Source organism: Cavia porcellus, unplaced genomic scaffold (genome assembly GCF_034190915.1).
Source record: "Cavia porcellus strain 051 isolate PalLab524CR breed Dunkin Hartley unplaced genomic scaffold, mCavPor4.1 scaffold_7, whole genome shotgun sequence".
Classification (NCBI taxonomy): domain Eukaryota; kingdom Metazoa; phylum Chordata; class Mammalia; order Rodentia; family Caviidae; genus Cavia; species Cavia porcellus.
In genome coordinates, this window is record NW_026947490.1 from 46,924,319 (window position 1) to 46,942,013 (window position 17,695).

At 37.0% G+C, this 17,695-nt stretch overlaps 1 protein-coding gene across 1 annotated transcript; it reads right to left on the reverse strand.

Annotated features, from left to right (window-relative positions):
- Positions 1 to 2,933: 2,933 nt before the first annotated feature.
- On the reverse strand, positions 2,934 to 6,531 carry LOC100719311 (olfactory receptor 10J3-like). Its single transcript, XM_063253486.1, has one exon. It carries the CDS (start codon positions 5,904 to 5,906, stop codon positions 4,980 to 4,982), a length of 927 nt encoding a protein of 308 aa, XP_063109556.1. The 5' UTR covers positions 5,907 to 6,531; the 3' UTR covers positions 2,934 to 4,979.
- Between the last annotated feature and the right edge of the window lie 11,164 nt (positions 6,532 to 17,695).

Here is a 17,695-nt window from a genome sequence, read left to right on the forward strand (position 1 = left end):
ATAATGAATTTATTGGCCCTTTTGGAGAAAAAGTTGCAGACTCCTCGTATAGCTTTTAGAATGCAACCAATATGATCCAGATAGACAGGAGAAATGACCAAAGGACTAAAAATCAAAATCTAAGTACACTAAGTACAAATAGAGTCACAAATACATTATTAAATTAATAACATGAATTTCAGGTAATTATAACTATGGCAGATTTGGTTGAACCACACAGAATCACATCCATATATAATCCCTTCTTTTGAATGTGGCCAGAGCTCTGGGTTACTACTGTTCAACAAAATGTGACAGAGATGATGATGTCATTACTAGCTTCTATGTTTCCTTTGAAGAAGTAAACTGCATGTTCCATCTATTTTTATTAAATTATCTATTTATATATTATCTGTCTATCTATGTAGTAGTAGTATACATGGAACTCAAGGTTCCCTCATTCAGCTATATTCCTACTGCCATTTTTATTTTTCATTTTGAGACACACCCTTGAGACACATTGTCTAAGTTGTCAATGCTGGGCTCATATTTGCAATCCTCATGCCTCAGCCTCTTAAAGTTTTGGTATTTGGGCATGAACCAGTTCTCTCAGCTAGTTACATTTTTAAAGAGGGTTTGTATGGTGGCCACATGAGAAAATACAAGGGCAATCAGTAGGAATGGAGCGGGGTCACAGTTAGCAGTGAGAAAAAGAAAACTATCTCTGCCCAATAATCACCGGGAACTGTATTCTTCAGCAGCTAGTGTGATGCACACACAAGACAAAACAATGTGACATATGTAAAGCAATGTAAGAAGCATAAAGAATCCTGTATAAAGACCTAGTTTATACATAACTTATAGGAAAGATAGGATGTATCAGAAACAATAATGAAGAAATAGCCATGAGGTTCCCAGCTGTGAGGAAAACAGCAAAACACAGATTTGGGAAACACTCTAAGTTACAGGAAACATAAATACACATGCAAAAATATAAGGCCAGCCCTTGCTTTAAGGACACCTAGCCCCAGTCACAGACATCAGGCTAGAGAGGAAGTTACTCCTTTTTTAGATGTGGGTCTGAAGCCTAATGATTTGAATTTAAAACCTGAGAGCTACCTCATGTGGGTAGAAATGTGCTCGTCTTGAGGCTCATGTCCTGAGGGTTTCATGACAGACACATTGGCCTCCCCTCTTGCCCTCCATCCAAGATTAGAGAGCTATGGATAAAGGACAGATATGGAGGATCCAGCTACCATTAACTAGCAAAGGGTTTGGGACAGTTCCTTACTGTTTCTGAGATTCTATTTCTTCTTTGTAAAATGAGGGTCTTGGACAAAGTTTTCTGTAAGATGCCTTCAGCCCAGGTATGTATCATTCATTCCGCTGACACGCAGTTACCCTGTTGTGATTATCTAGGCAGAGTGGTTCAGAAGTCGTGGCTAGGAAGCTGCAGGGTGAACTTCTCATCATGTTCCACACCTTGGTCCTTTCCTTTCTGTGCTCTCTCAAGTACCTAAATTCCGTGTTCCTTTAAGACCCACGTCTGCCATTTCTTCCTCCTCGTTACCTCCTTGATAGTTACTCATAGCTTACTCAAGAAAGTACACAGAACAAAGAATTGACTATTTTTGAAAAAAGGATGATACAGAATTTCAAAACAAAGTAGAAGGAGATTAACAATGGCTAATATATTGCATATCATTATCATTAAAGTAGTTGTTCAGATTACAAAATATAAGCATGAAAAAATGTGCAAACAAACAATGAAACCACAAGCTATTTTTTTGATGAACTAACAGAGATTAGTAGTATAGTATATTGATCCTGTACATATATAGTCTTTTCCCTTGTTTCTTTTTACCTTTCCCTTATCCTAGTTATTCTTCTCTTTGGAACAGTTTCTTTCTCTTTCACAATATCTATTGTATGTTTTGGTTCTTATTTTCTCTTTCAGTTTTTCACACTAGGGAAACAATATAATATTACACATGTAAGTCTGATTTATGTAATTTATGAGTATGGTCTCAAGTTGCTCCCATTTATCTACAAAAGCCTTAAGTTAATCTTTCTTTATAGCTGAGCAGTTCTAAATTGTATAAAAATGCCACTTTTTTGTTCATTCCATGGACTGCAGAATTAAGTATTTTGCAGACCCCAGAATCTACCTTTTTAAAGAGAATTTTCTCTGTGCTGCATATGAAATACTTTCTATCGATGCCAGAGAAGGACAAATGGCTACAAGAATCCATCTCAGATACACATTGTGGCACTCTGTAATTTCCAATTTTTTTTTTACACATTTATCCTTTCATTATAGGCCAGCACAGATCTTCATGAGTTCCTCATAATTAGATGTACATTTTTGTAAATCAAGAAAGTGGCTCACAAATCATAGTTAATGGAAAATAAATTTCACAGACCAGCCTAGAGTAGACACTGAGACACAGATTTATCTAGTCAGTAATCTGAGAACCTCAGGGTTCTGGAAAGATTACACTTTTTCCTCTACTTGCCAAGTAAGAAAGAAAGACGTGGGAATACTTTACTGTTATGAATGACAGGGGTATCAGAAGACACCTGGAAACAGCACAGGTTCCCAGGACAAGGGAGCTGAATACCAACTTTAGATGTCTGCTCAGCTCTAAACAGTTACGTAAAAATACCTCTACCATTTAGTACTTCATCAAACCCTTGAGTATCCCTCCAAATACCATTTAAAATAGCATTACAGATCATTATCAAGTTCACTTATGTACATGATCACCAACACTCTTCCCCTCATGAAAGCTGGGAAGTCACAGCCCCAATTTAACTATTACTTCTTAAGGTTGAATTTCAACATAATACTGACAGTGACCAGCAGTCTCTCTGCAAGGTGGTAGTGCCAGACTGCATCGCATTTAAAAATGTTCAAAGAAAACTTTTGGAAGGAATAAATGACTTCTTGTAAATTCAGAGAAAAATTCAAATCTTTATTTTTAACCGATTTCCAAGCAGACAACACTATATGGCTGACAGCTAAATTGAATCACAGTAAATGTAGCTCCATAAACACAATGAAATCATTTTTTTAAAAACAGGCAAATTGAGGAGTTACTGACCTTCTTCCTCCACTAGACATATCACAACTAAATTTTGATTCCTCACTTAATGATAATTACTTCTCTAGAAACTGCTTTCCTAAAGTTTTACAGATTTGGAACCCATGGAAATGGACTCTGAGATAGACTTTAAAGCAAGAATTTCATTAAGGAATGCTATCCACCTCTGCAATGTGCATGGTAACAGGGTAAAACAGACAGGTAATTGAAAATGCACAGACAAGCAAATAGCTCAGTCCATCTCACAGATGAGTACTCTGGATCGAGGAAACCTCTTCATAAGTATCTTAATAACAGTCAGATTCCTGAAATAGACATATCTCTTTACCGTAAACGACAGTCAGAACTGGGAGGAAGCAGCTTCATAGCAAGTACAGTTCCTTGAGGGACTCATGGAGCTTTCAGCCCACATTTTCTGCAGCACTGAGAGAATGCATGTGTGAGTCCTGAGTGATGCAGTCTGGGTGTGTAGCCTACAATAGCCAACAAACTAATCTTCAGCAAATAAATGCTGTTACATTGATCAGAACTTTATTCAGATTTGAGCCGTTATACAGAATTATTGTACAAAATAATTTTAACCAACAGGACAGAAATGAACTGACTATCATTTCTGCAATTTGGACACTGAGGCAAAGATATCATTATCTCCAGCAACAGTCTGGGGCCTGACTTTCCAGGTCTTGATATTTTGCCAAGGGACCATGTTAATTTGAGCTAAAGTACTTGTTTATTTCCACTGGCTCATGCCATCTTCCACTGCTGCAAGTTTGATGGCACTTCCACAGCTGAGGTCTTGCCTTTATAGAGTCACATCACTGGATCAGATGGGTTCTGAGTACCATAGTAACTATGCTTGGAACTTGTAGTGTGACTGACTCTACAACAGAAAGTCAAGAGTTCTGTGTGAAGATGATACAGGCATCCTTTCTTGCCCCAGAGCACCCAGTGTTGCTTCCTGTAATGCTCAGATATGAAATGCTATTTAGAACACAGGTGAAAAGATGATGTGATCAAAGAAACTTCTAAAAGTTAACAAGAGGTTTATGAGCTTCTTGTAAAATTTTAAACAAAGCTTTGGATTGCTGTTCGTTAATACACGCTATGTAATATTGTAAAAGTGCTTATGTTTATAACACTATTTCAGAGAATTTAGGTCAATGCAGGGAAATCTCTCAAATGGGATCCTCAGTAGTCCATTAATGAGAGTACAAAAAAAGCTCAACCCTTCAGCCTGGTTTCCTTTCAGTATGACTTTTCTCTTTTGGACATGTCATGACCTTGTAAAACCTAACTCTGTACTCTGTGACTGTTGGTTTTTAATGTCTTACATTGTACTCTCTATTTCTAGACGAGTTAGGGAAGTGGTGTCCATTTTGGAAGGCATGTCCTTGCTCATTTGAGGGTTCCCCAGTTTGTGATGTCACTGTAGAAGGTAGCCAAGACAATCTAAGGAACTGTGCCATATTATGTGCATATGTGTTTCCCCAGTTGAATGTCACACTGGCCACTCAACTATCCCAGCATTGCTACCAACAGGAAAATAATCTTTCTGAAGTGGTTTCAAACCATTCACCAGGACTCTGCTAGATTTTGTGTTAGCCAATTTGTTTATGAAGCTGAAAATATTCTCAGAATGTGTATACCTCTGTGTAAGTGTAAGTGCTCTTAGTTGTCAATTACACACAAATATCTTTGTACAACATTATTTCCTAATTCAAGTCATTTCCTCAGATCTCTAGCAAAGAACACAGAAAAGCTTAGTACCTCAATTAGCACTCAGTTCCACTTAGCTCACTATTCTTGATCTTATATGTTGAAATGGTATTTTAATTAATACACATAATCTGTGTATGTAAAGAAAAGAACTTTGCAAACTCTCCAGATTGGTTTTCTTCACAATCGCCTGCACAGAGCAACTTTGACCTCTTTGTTCCTCAAGGTGTACACAACAGGGTTCAGCAGGGGTGTGATGACAGTGTAGGTCACTGAGATGAGTCTGTCCTGGCCCAGGGAACTCTTAGACTTAGGCTTGAGGTAGACGATCGAGGCACAGCCATAGTGGATGATGACCACTATGAGGTGGGAGGCACAGGTGGCAAAGGCCTTCTTCCTGCCCTCTGCTGAGGAAATCTTGAGGATGGTGGAGATAATAAGGATGTAGGAGATGAAGACCAGGGTCATTGGTAGAACAAGGACAAAAACACTCACGACAAAATTAATGATTTCATTGTCAGTGGTATTTGCACAAGCCAGCTTCAGGAGGGGTCTTACATCACAGAAGAAATGGGAGATAACAAAGCCATTGCAAAAAGGCAGACCAAACACGGATGTTACCTGGACAATGGCCATGCTCAAGCCAATTCCCAGTGACCCAGATGCCAGCTGGATACAAGCCGTTTTGCCCATGATAACTGAGTACCTTAGAGGATTGCAGATGGCCACATAGCGGTCATATCCCATGGCTGTCAGCAGAAAGCAGTTGTTGATGCCAAAGGTAAGATAGAAGAAGAGCTGTGTGGCACAGTGTTGGAAAGCAATAGTCTTCTGAGGATTCAGGAGATCAGAAAGCATACGTGGAATGATGGCCACAGTGTAGCAAGTCTCAGAGATGGAAAGCATGCTCAGGAAGAAATACATGGGAGTGTGAAGGTGACGATCCAGGCGAATAATTGTCACAATAATCACATTGCCAGACAGAGTCAGCAGGTACAGTGTTAGGAAAACAACAAAGAGCACAAGCCTGTGCTGCCACCCATAACTAGAGAAGCCTTCAAAGAGGAACTCCGTGATGTAAGTTGAATTTGATCCAGGCACTGTCATTGTAGTTGGTCCAGGTGTGAAGGAGCTGGACAAAGGAAGGAAAAGTGTGATGGGTCAAGCATGAGACTCAGCAGGCTGGACCAAGGTGTTCAGGCCAGAGCGTGTCCAGCCTCTGGGCATTGCTCTAGATCACAGAGGTCATCACTATTTGGACTATATGTATGTATATATTTATTTATTTTGGTACTGATAGTCAAACTCAGGATCTTGTGCTCTCCAGGCAGTTGCTGGTGCCGCAGGGATAATCACAGGTCCATCATCGGCATTCCATTAGTGCCCAATTCCTCAGTCTTCTTCCTTGTCTGCTTCTTAATTGATGCTGTCGAAATGTTCTCCTGGGATCCTAGAACTGAAGTAGAAACAGGGATGAGAAGAAAAGTAGCGATCTTTAATAGGTACCTGATTGGAGGTTCCTGTTTCTATTCCCAGAATTGGAATTGCTGGATCTTATGGTAGTTCTATTTTTAAACATTTGTGTACCTTCCATACTGTTTTCCATAGTGGTTTTACCATTTTATGCTTCCACCAAGGAGGTATTTGGGTTTTGTTTTCTTCAAATCCCTTCAAACCCTTAGTATCTTGTATTAATAGATTAGAAAATAATATCTCTTGTTACTGTTGGGAGGTAATATCTCATTGTCATTTTCACTTGTGCTTCCCTGTTAATTACTGCTATTGATTATCTTTTCATTTATCACAGTTAAAATTACATCTCTGAAGTGATATTTATACACCCAACATTTTTTGTGATGTTAAAAACTGGAAATTATGAAAATTATCCAAATGTTTGTCAGCAAATGGAGAAGGAACATGTGATATGTGGGATGGAATATTACTTACCCTTAAAAAGAAGGATATCGATGATTTACAGTGACATAAATAGACCTGCAGGATGCATACTAAGTGAAATAACCTAGTCAAAGGAAGGCCAAAAGTGTATGACTTAATTATATGAGGTACTTAATGTAGTCAAGTTGATCAAACAGAGAGTGTTCCAGTGTCTACTAGATATCAGGATAACGGAAATTAGTAAGTTGTTACCCCATGCCATAAAGCTTCAACTATGCAACATGAGTGAATTTTTGAGCTTTGCTATACTACACAGTATATATAATCAGTCATGATGTAATATAAATTTTAACATTTTTAATAGCACTGATCCCATAAGTGTCTTATTATGAAATAAAATGAAGCAAAACACCAAAGTGACTGAAGGAAACTTCTGAAGATATTGAGTGTGTATTTCCACAGGTAATGTTTTGGTAAGATTATACCTACATTCAAACTCATGAGAGTTATGCATTTAGTAATTCAAGTTATTTGTTATCAATTACGCTCAGTCAAAATGTTGAGAGAAAGAAAGAAAGAGAGAGAGAGAAAGGAGAAGAGAAGAGAAGAGAAGAGAAGAGAAGAGAAGAGAAGAGAAGAGAAGAGAAGAGAAGAGAAAAAAAGAAAAGTTTGGTCCAGTCAGTGGAGAAATAGTGAAACAGACCAAGCGTGCCCAGGTCTTTGCTCCTCAGGACACCTTGCGGGAGTCCCTGAAGAAGTCTATGTTGAGTGACCCGGTGAAACATGAAAGATACCTGAGACTGATTCTTTTCCAAAGCTGTCAGCAGCATTTGATACCACGTGCTCCTCTAGAGAACAGAGCAGTCTACTGACTTATTTCTGAAAGAACAAGAAGCAAACACTTTATAAGATCAGAAGAGATGGATTTATAAATCAGTGTCGATATTTACTTTGTCTCTTTGAATTCTGGCCATAGAAATAGAAAGACAAAAAATCTGAAGATATCTATTCAAATAGAAAACAAGCTTTTCCCATTCCTTTCCATGCTGTGTTAGGGGTGGAAATGAGCTGATGCTTTCACATGTTATCTTATCTCAGTGAATTCAGCACTAGGGACTGTACTGGGACAGATTTACCCAAGTTTAACATTATCTCCACTGTGCCGTTCTCTGTTCTATCCAACCCAAAGGTAATGTCTCCTGCACTTCTTCACTGCATCCTCCTTTTTTTGGTGCTTTCTACCAACACCTAACTTCTAATGACCATTGTCATTGCCTACGATCACTGGAAAGATCTCTTAATACATCTCCCTTTTTCAAGGGCTCTTAATCTACATCATCTTACTGACTCTGTTCATTACACTCTTCCCAAATTTGTCCCTGACAGATTAAAAAACACAAACACAACTATAAACACACTCAGCCAGCTTACCTTTGACAAAAGAGCCAAGCATGATCACTGTAAGAAAGATAGTGTCTTTAATAAATGTTGCTGGAAAAACAGGCTATTTACATCTCAAGCACTAAAAGTAGACCCATGTCTATCACCATGTACTAAACTAAAACAAAAGTAGATCAAATATTAAAACAGAAACACTAAATTTACTAGTCAAAAAGATAGGTAGAAATCTGGAAGCTATCGGGGCAGGCAGAGTGTTCATGAACAAAACTCAAATTGCACAGGAAGAACTTCAAAGACTCAACAACTGGGATCTCATCTTATTAAAGAGTTTATGCACATCAAAGAAATCTCCAACACAGTAAAAAGGGATCACACCGCACAGGAAAAAATTTGGACAGCTGTCCCTCAAACATGTTGTATCTAGAACACAAAAAGAATTAAAAAGAATCAGGATCCCAAAATTCAAAGGCCCAATCCGAAAATAGGCATTGGAGATGAAACATATTTCTCAGATGCAGAAATACAAAAGGCAAATAAATGTATGAAAAAATGTTCAGCATCATTAGTCACTAGAAAAACGCAAATTAAAACAATACTGAGATTCTATCTCACCACTGAAAAAATGGCTGTCATCAAGAAATTGGCCAATAATAAATGTTAGAGGGTACATGGGGATAAAGGAACTCCAGTATTGGTGAGAGTGTAGACTGGTGCAACCACTGTGAAAATCCGGGTGGAGATTCCTCAAAAACCTGGGACTATTGCTTTTCTGGGCGTTTGATCAGAAGACTTACGAACATCATACCAAAGGGATGTATGCGTATCCATATTCATAACACCGCACATTATAATAGCTAAATCTTGGAAACAACTCAAATTCTCATCATCCAAGAAATAGATAAAAAGATGTCATATTTTTATACAATAGAGTACTATTCAGAAAGAAGGGTAAGTTTGTGACTTTTAATAGGTAAATGGATGCAACTTGAGACCATACTTGTAAGTGAAATAAATCAGACCCACATGTATAAACATCATATTGTCTCCCTAGTGTAAGAAAATGAAAGAGTAAATAAGATCCAAAATGTATAGTAGGTTTTGTGAAAGAAAGAAAAAAAGGGGCGATGGAGGAAAGTAGAAAAGAAGCAAGGTAAAAGTGCTTATAATGTTTGATCAATTTTGCATGCCTTTATCTTGTAATCTAAGAAACTGCTTTAAAGATAATAATACACCATACGTTCACCATTGTTAATCACCTATAATCTTGTTTTGAAACTCCATATCATTGTTTTTATTGTTTTTTTCTCTTTAATTTTTAAAAAACAAAGCTGTTCCTGGAGCTTCCCTGAGTAAATGACTTTACAGCCCCTCAAATTTCTAAAATCAATATTCAAGCCCATTTACAAGTTGATTATGTTAATGAAAGACAGAGTTGCTATGAAAATTAAGTAGGTGAATTTATTTAAAGAATTTAACTCAGCAATTGACACACAGAAAGCTCTTGTTAAGTAATAATTTTTTAGAGCTTATTCCCTTTTATTTTTCACAAGTGAATCAGTTTAAATTTGTACGTGGCACAGAGAAACAACAGAGGTGGAGGATTCATTCCAACATTTTTTGGATTGTAAAGAATCCTTTGATACCCCAGCCCTGCTTATAAAACTTGGATCATTTTTCTTTTGTTGACTTATATAGATGTTTTCATGCTCCTTAAAAGATGTTTCTGAAGTTTCACTGATCAGAGTCATACACAGCTACAGTTGCTGTCCTCACATAGATGTGGAATAAGTAGAATACATTTTTAAGTTTCACTTCTAATAATGTGGTGATAATGCCCAAAATTTTTAGTTCTCTCCTGGATCAGGAAGTCCATCCAGCTAATATACCCAGAAAAATCTAAAATGATATTTATTCCATGTTAATGATGATACTTTGGAGACAGTGTTAAATCACAGCTTCCATTATACTGATACACAGTGAAATTCATGCCCATTACTCATGTTACTTAATTCAGTTTATGAAACAGATTTTATTCCAAACAGTGGCCTGGAGTATTTCCCTTTCCCTGGTCTTCCAGATTATTAGTCAATAACACTCAAAAAAATTTCCTCTGCCCCAGCACCTAGAGTTCCAAGAGGCAAACAGCCAGAATGATTAGCACAGGGGCACAAGCTGCAGGGGATACACAGGAAGCATAGTCAAGAAAATGATTATTCATCTCGGGTCTAGGAGATGGAAATGAGTAGTAAAAGCTAAAGAGATAAATGGAGGAAATGCTTAAATGATGTCCCAAAATTCAGATGACACATTTGAATTTGAAGTTGAAAGTGGTGGCTTATAATCTTTTCTTTATTTTAAATAAATGATGAAAAATGAATGCAGTCCAGTACTAAATAAATACACTTATTACAACTTTTCAATAGAAAATGAAATTTACCATACTGTTTTCTGAAATTTAGTAAATTCTCATTAATGCTGGTCTTCTTAAAATATAATTTATATTGATTTCACCAAGCAAAACCATTTGTTCACCTGTTCCTTCTGCTCAGTGGTCACATATACATGTGCTCTGCCAGACCTTGGAAAAGAAGAAAGATCAAGGTAATCTTGGCTCACGTGGACCTTAGATTCTTGAACAGCCTTTGAGATACACCTTAGAGAAAGGCCTGGTTTTACTTCTTTTCCTCATTACACTGCTAATCTATGTTTCAAAATTCTGAGAGATTATATTATTTCCTGTGAGACACAGGTTCCCATTCCTCTGCAGATTGGCACTTGCTCTGTGATAACTGAGAAACCTGCTCTGACACATACTCCACAGCCTAGCAGTTACTCACCTGCTTCAGGGAACTTCTAAAGACTTGTGCTCATGTCCAAGTCACATCCAGCACTCTGCAGATTTGACTGAAGTACTAGATTGCAACTTGTATCGATATTTATCAAATGTTTCTAAGACATTTGGCAAAAATGCAAAAAAATTTAAAACTCACTATTTGTTAATCTGCAGATTACTGTGTGCAACTGTTTCTGAACAGTCTGTGAATTTACTTCTTTCCAGGTAGTGCTATATTTTTCACAGGAATTCTCCCTTTAGTATCAAATCTCTAGGCACCACTCGGATTATCACACCTAAAAGCCAGTATAAGGAGAAGGAAATGATGTCTGTCTCAGTCCTCCTATGTGTGAGAACACAGTAGGACTAGAAAAGCCACATTAAGTTCCTCCAGATTTTCCTAGTCCTAGTCACTGCAAGAAGCTCTTCTTTGAATCACAAAGCAGAAACTCTGGATTGAAGGTTCTTAATGAGGTGCCAAATCTCTGTCTCAGAAGCTGAGTTTCTCCCCCAAAGGCATTTGTTTTTCTCAAGTGATCAAGAGTAGAAGACACAGTGCAAACAGCAGACTGCCTGGAGACCTCATTACCAGGGTAACTCACCACCCCTCCCTGCTGATGGCCCATAGTGAGGACCACACTTGGGAAAACAGAGGTAACTGAACTATTAGTAACATCTCTAGTGAAAAGCCTAACTTGGTGTCTTAGTATGGCCCATGACCTCACTAGGATCCATCTCATGTTTTCTATGTATTTCTCCAGTGGCAAGGAAGGGAAGCTTAATGCCTTATAGGATAACTTCTCACACATGAGAGAGGAGAAGCAATGACTTCCAAGAGGGGTTTAAGTAGCAATCCTTACTGTCAGTTGTACACAGGAATAACCTTCAGGTACTTGACATGAGGAACCAGTTTAATGTCTGAGTAGAAACATCAGTTCTATTCCTAAGTTCTATATCATGAACTCTTATACAATTAAACTGGTATTTATTCTCTGTCTTCCCCTCACCACACACCCCTCACACATTTTGGCCCCTGACCCTAGCTCTGGGAGGTCATCCTCTGAATACTAAATCCATCACATTATCCATAGCTCCAATAGATTCTCACACTTCTCTACAGTCCCCAAATACATAAGAGTTGCCACCCAGTTGTCACATGTGTTTACCTCTTTAATCATTTCTTTTGATGATTTTACATTCCTAATTCAGTTTTGAGTACATTTAAATCCAGACTCTTTTTATATACTTTTTGTTCTCTTGGTTTACGGAGGACTGTTTCTTCTACAGAAAAATTACTAATACTTATCACTGGTTTTTGTATGCTAGGATAAATCTAGGTAATGCATGTGCATTCAATCATTTTATTTTTGTGGTAAACTTAAGATTACATGATTTGTGTTTTTTCTTAAAGACACTGAGATTATAATTGGCAAATCCAGATTAATCCCAGGATACTTATCTTCATAATTTTCCACATATCAGTTAGATGCAAGGAACTTGAAATTGAATTTTATTGGGTTAGTTATAATAGCAGCAAACTATGAACACACCTTTGTATTGGTGAAAAAGAACTCATTGGGGCTGAGGATTTAGCTCAGTGGCATAAGCGCCTGCCTTGCAAGCGTATGGTCCTGAGTCAATACCTGGTTCTGGTTAAAAAAAAAAAAAGACTCATTGAACTATACTTCTAATTTGAGCATATGTTTTCCAGTAACTTGGTGAGTATTTAGATGAGCATTTTTCTTATTTGGTCCTTTGTTATTTATTTTAGTGTAATAATATGATAATGTGATAATGTTAAAAATGATGGTGAGAACTATGTATTCATCTCAGAATTCCATTTTTGAATGGGTCTTTGAGCTTTGTGATCTGATATTTTTCTTTCTTTATATATTCTAGGTAGAAGTCCTTTGTCTGAGGGACAGTTATGTATGTTCACCCATGTTTATAGCAGCTCAGTTTGTAATAGCCAGATTTTGGAAACAACCTCAATGTCTATCAGCTGAGGAATGAATTAAAAAGACAGTGAAGTACTACTCTGCTATAAAAAATGATCACATTGAGATATTTATAAGTAAATGAATGCAACTTGAGACCATACTCATAACTGAAATAAACTCACATGTGTAAATACCATATAGGCTCCCTAGTATAAGAAATGGTAAGAGTACATAAGATACAAAAAACTCAATAAATACAGTGAAAGGAAAAGAATCTGCTTAAAGGGGGAAAAATAATATCTCAGGGAAAATGAGGAAATAGAAAAAGGAAAAAATATCTTAAATTATATGAACTTATGATAGCTAAGATGATTGTGCTATAAATTCTGTAAGTTCTTGGAACAAAAAGTTAACATTCATAGGATTGGAACAAGTGTGCATATTATTGAATGGTGATCTAAAGAACTCTTGAAGATCACTATGTAAAATAACAACCTTAGTTCTGTTCCTACCACCTTGTTTTGAAGGCCTATATTGTCAGTGATTTGGGCTCTTTGCTATTGTTATTTTGTCTTTTTTGTTTCGTGTTTTTCTAGGAATATTTTGTTTTGTTTTGTTTTGGTTTTTTCCCTCTAATACAGAAAGGATAGGTCTACATGTAGAGACTCATACATGTGTAGAACTTCTCCTAAACAATTTATGAGGATCAGTTATATGATGTATGATGAAATGAACAGCTACCTTGAAGAAAAAGAGACACTATGGTATCCAGCACTAATTCTGTAACAGCATGCTGTGAAATCCAGCAATACTATTATTCTTTGTTCAGACTGAGTTTAGTCTGCTTTATATTGTTTAGCTTCAATATACATGAAGGTATGGGCAGCTATTTTGAAGAGAATGAGAGACATTATGGCAGCCATTGTTGACTTCCCTATTGTCTGGTCTTGAAGACCTAAAATGCTTTCAGCGTCCTGTTTGGATCAGTTTTATACTATTTTATTTTGTGTGAATTCATTGTGTGTGAAGATATGGACAACTATTTAGAAGAAAACAAGAGACAGTATGATAGACAGTGATGATCTCCTGTTGTCTTACTTTGACATCTGTGTTATGTTGTTTTCTTTTGATTGGACTTGTTCTGTTTTATGTTTAGTTTTACCATCATTAAAATAAAATTTTAAGAAAATGGTGGTGACAATTAATTTAACTTTTGCCTCCCATTATTTCTTCTCACAGTACCATGATGAAGTGGATTTGTCTTCTATTTACATTTTTTTCTGTTTATCTGTCTGTCTATTTGTCTATCTACCTATCTATCTACTTATTTATTTGTTCATTTCACTTAAAAAGAACAAACTGACCACCCCACAAGCCCAGGGAGTTTAAGATTCTTGCTCAGCCCAACCAGGGAACTCTGCAGCTTCCTGCTGCACTGGACCAGCTTAATGGGTCTTGAGCCAGTCTGCACCAACTTCCGTGCTTCCTGCTGTGCTCCGCGGACTCTGGGGATTTGGACCTGCCTACACCCTAAATTCTGGAAACTGCATGGCCTGAGGTGAGTGTCCCTGCACCAACCTGAACCCAGGAGTTTGGGATCATTGCTCCCACCAGCCAAGGAACTTTAGGGCTTCCTGTTAAACTCAACCTGCCCGCAGGGCTTGGGCCTGCCTGCCTCACCCCCAGTGACCCTTTCTCAACCCAGGGAATTGGGCAGCCAGAGTCCCAGGAGCTGAGGGCATAGAAGAGGATTTCTAACAGGCCCTGAGGAAGCCTTGGAATAACACTCGAAACAGAGAAATATAGGAAAATGACAAAACAAAAGATCAAAATACAATCTCAAACCTCCAGGCCATCCCAAGAAACCTTAGGAGCTATGTACACAGAAGAAAATATATGCCATATATTTTATGCCATAGAGAATAATATGAAATACCTGACATAACAGCAACTGAAATAAAAAAGCAACTCCAGGAAGCTTTAAAGGAATTCAAACTAGAAATAATCTCCCAGGTAAAAGAAGAAATGATAAAAGAAATAAAAGAGATGCTGAACATATCTAAAGAAGACACAGTTCAAAACTTGCAGGAACTAAACAAAAAGACAGAATCTCTGGATCAATAATACAAGAAAAAACAGAATACATAAAGTAGATGCAAAGAGATATACAGGAAATCAAAAATTCTGTTGAAAGTTGTCAAAACTGCCTCAATGAAAGTGAAGATAGAAATTCAAACCTCGAGACAAGATTGCAGCTAGTGAACAGGAAAGGAAAGATCTTTTAAAAATAACAAGAAATCAGGAAATAACAATTCAACAGCTGCAAGATGATGCAAAGAAAACATAAGATTGATAGGGATAAATGAAAAAGAAAAAGACAACATAAAGGATGTCAAGAAGATATTTAGAGAAGTAATAGACGAAAATTTCCCAAACATGAGAATGGAAACCGAACATCAGGATCGGTGAAGCATGTAGAATTCCAAATAGCCATAACCATGAAATCACACCCCGACATACAATAGTCACCATCGCAGAAATCCAGCATAAGAATAGAATATTAAAAGCTGTCAGAGAGAAACAAACAATAAAGTCAAGGAAAGCATGGAGTTAAGTATTACAGATCCTAAACGAAAATGATTTCCAACCTAGACTGATGTGCCCTGCAAAACTGTCCTTCAAAAGCGATGCAGAAATAAGATACTTCCATGACAAAGAACAGCTGAAGAACTTCATGATCACCAAGCCAACCCTGCAAAGGATACTAAAAGACAGTTTAGATACACGTAGGTAAAAATCACTAAGCAAATCAAACAATTAAACAGAATGGAAAGTTAAAGATGCAACAGCAGAAAGATAATGTGTCAACAATAAACTAACATGTAACAGTTATAACCATTAATGTAAATGGTTTAAAAGCACCAATTAAAAGAAACAGACTGGCAGAATGGATCAAGAAACAACATCCAACAATATGCTGTCTACAAGAAACCCATCTAACCCAAAAGGATACTCACAGACTGAAAGCCAAAGGATGGAAAACAATAATTCATGCAACAGGAACCCCCCCAAAAGTGGGGGTAGCTATTCTGTTTGCAGACAATGTGAACTTCAAACCAATAATGACCAGAAGAGGTACAGAAGGTCATTACATACTGGTTAGGGGAAAACTTCAAGAAGAAGAGATAACAGTCTTAAATATACATGCACCAAATTCCAGAGCACCCAGTTATATAAAGCAAGTATTACCAGAAATGAAAAATAAAATTAGCAATAACACAATTATAACAGGAGACTTAACACGCCATTGACAACAAGGGACAGATCAAACAGGGAGAATATCACCAAAGAAATATAACAGAACTGAATCACACTTGTGAGCAAATGGACTTGATAGACATATACACAGTATTCCATCCAACAACGTCAGAATGTACATTCTTCTCAGCAGTACATGGGATAGTCTCTAAAAGAGATCATATATTAGCCCACAGAACATATTTAAATAAATGCAAACGACTTGAAATTATCTCATGCGTGTTATCGGATCATAACGCCAATAAATTAGAAATTAATAATAAGATACTGCAAAAATCCCACAAACACATGGAAACTGAATAACACACTCTTGAGCAATCAGTGGGTCACAGGGTAAATAAAAGAAGAAATTAAACATTACCTACAAGCAAACGAAAATACAAATACAATTTACCGGAATCTGTGGGATACAATGAAACTGTCCTAAGAGGGAAATTTATTGTGCTGAGTTCCCACATCAGGAAAACAGAATGAATACAAATAAATAACCTGATGTTACACCTCAAACATCTAGAAAAAGAAGAGCAAGTGAAGCCCAAAGCCAAAAGAAGGGAGGAAATTGTAAAAATCAGAGCAGAAACTAATGCAATAGAGACTAAGAAAACAATCCAAAGAATCAATGAATCAAAGAGTTGGTTCTTTGAAAGAATAAATAAAATTGATGAGCCCCTAGTCAACCTTATTTAAAAGGGGAATAAAAAGTTCAAATTCATGCAATAAGAAATGAAAAAGGTGAAATCACTACAGGCCTGATAGAAATACAGAAGATCATCAGCACCTATTTCGAAAACCTATACTCTCATAGGTTTGGTAACACAGAAGAATTAGATTCCTACAAACATATGAAGTACCAAAGCTAGGTCAAGAAAATGTAAAACTGCTGAATAACCCAATTTTTATTAATGAAATTGAAAATGTAATTAAGTTCTTACCTACAAAGAAGAGCCCAGGCCCAAATGGATTCATTGCAGAATTCTACAAGAAGTACAAAAAAGAATTAATGCTGACACTCTTCAAACTCTTCAATTAAATTGAAAGGGAAGCTCTCATTCCAAAGTCATTCCTGGAAGCAACTATTACTCTAGTTCCAAAACCTGAGAAAGACCCAACTAATAAAGAGAACTGCAGGCCAATCTCCCTAATGAGCACAGATGCAAAAATTCTCAATAAAATATTGGCAAATAGAATACAGCAAATTACCAAGATTATACATCATGACCAAGTGGGATTCTTCCTAGGCATGCAGGGATGGTTCAACATACATAAATCAGTAAATGTAATCCACTACATCAATAAAACCAAAAGTAAAAATCATATGATCATTTCTATAGATGCAGAAAAAGCTTTTGATAAGGTCCAACATTCATTTATGTTAAGAATCTTGCAGAAAATATGAATAGATGGTCTTTACCTCAATATAATAAAGTCCATCTATGACAAACCAACAGCCAGTATCATACTAAATGGCCAAAAACTGAAAGCCTTTACCTTAAAATCAGGCACAGACA

What these genes read in the sequence shown, in the direction of transcription:
- LOC100719311 (XM_063253486.1), bottom strand. Translation starts at nt 5,906, where the DNA reads ATGACAGTGCCTGGATCAAATTCAACTTACATCACGGAGTTCCTCTTT.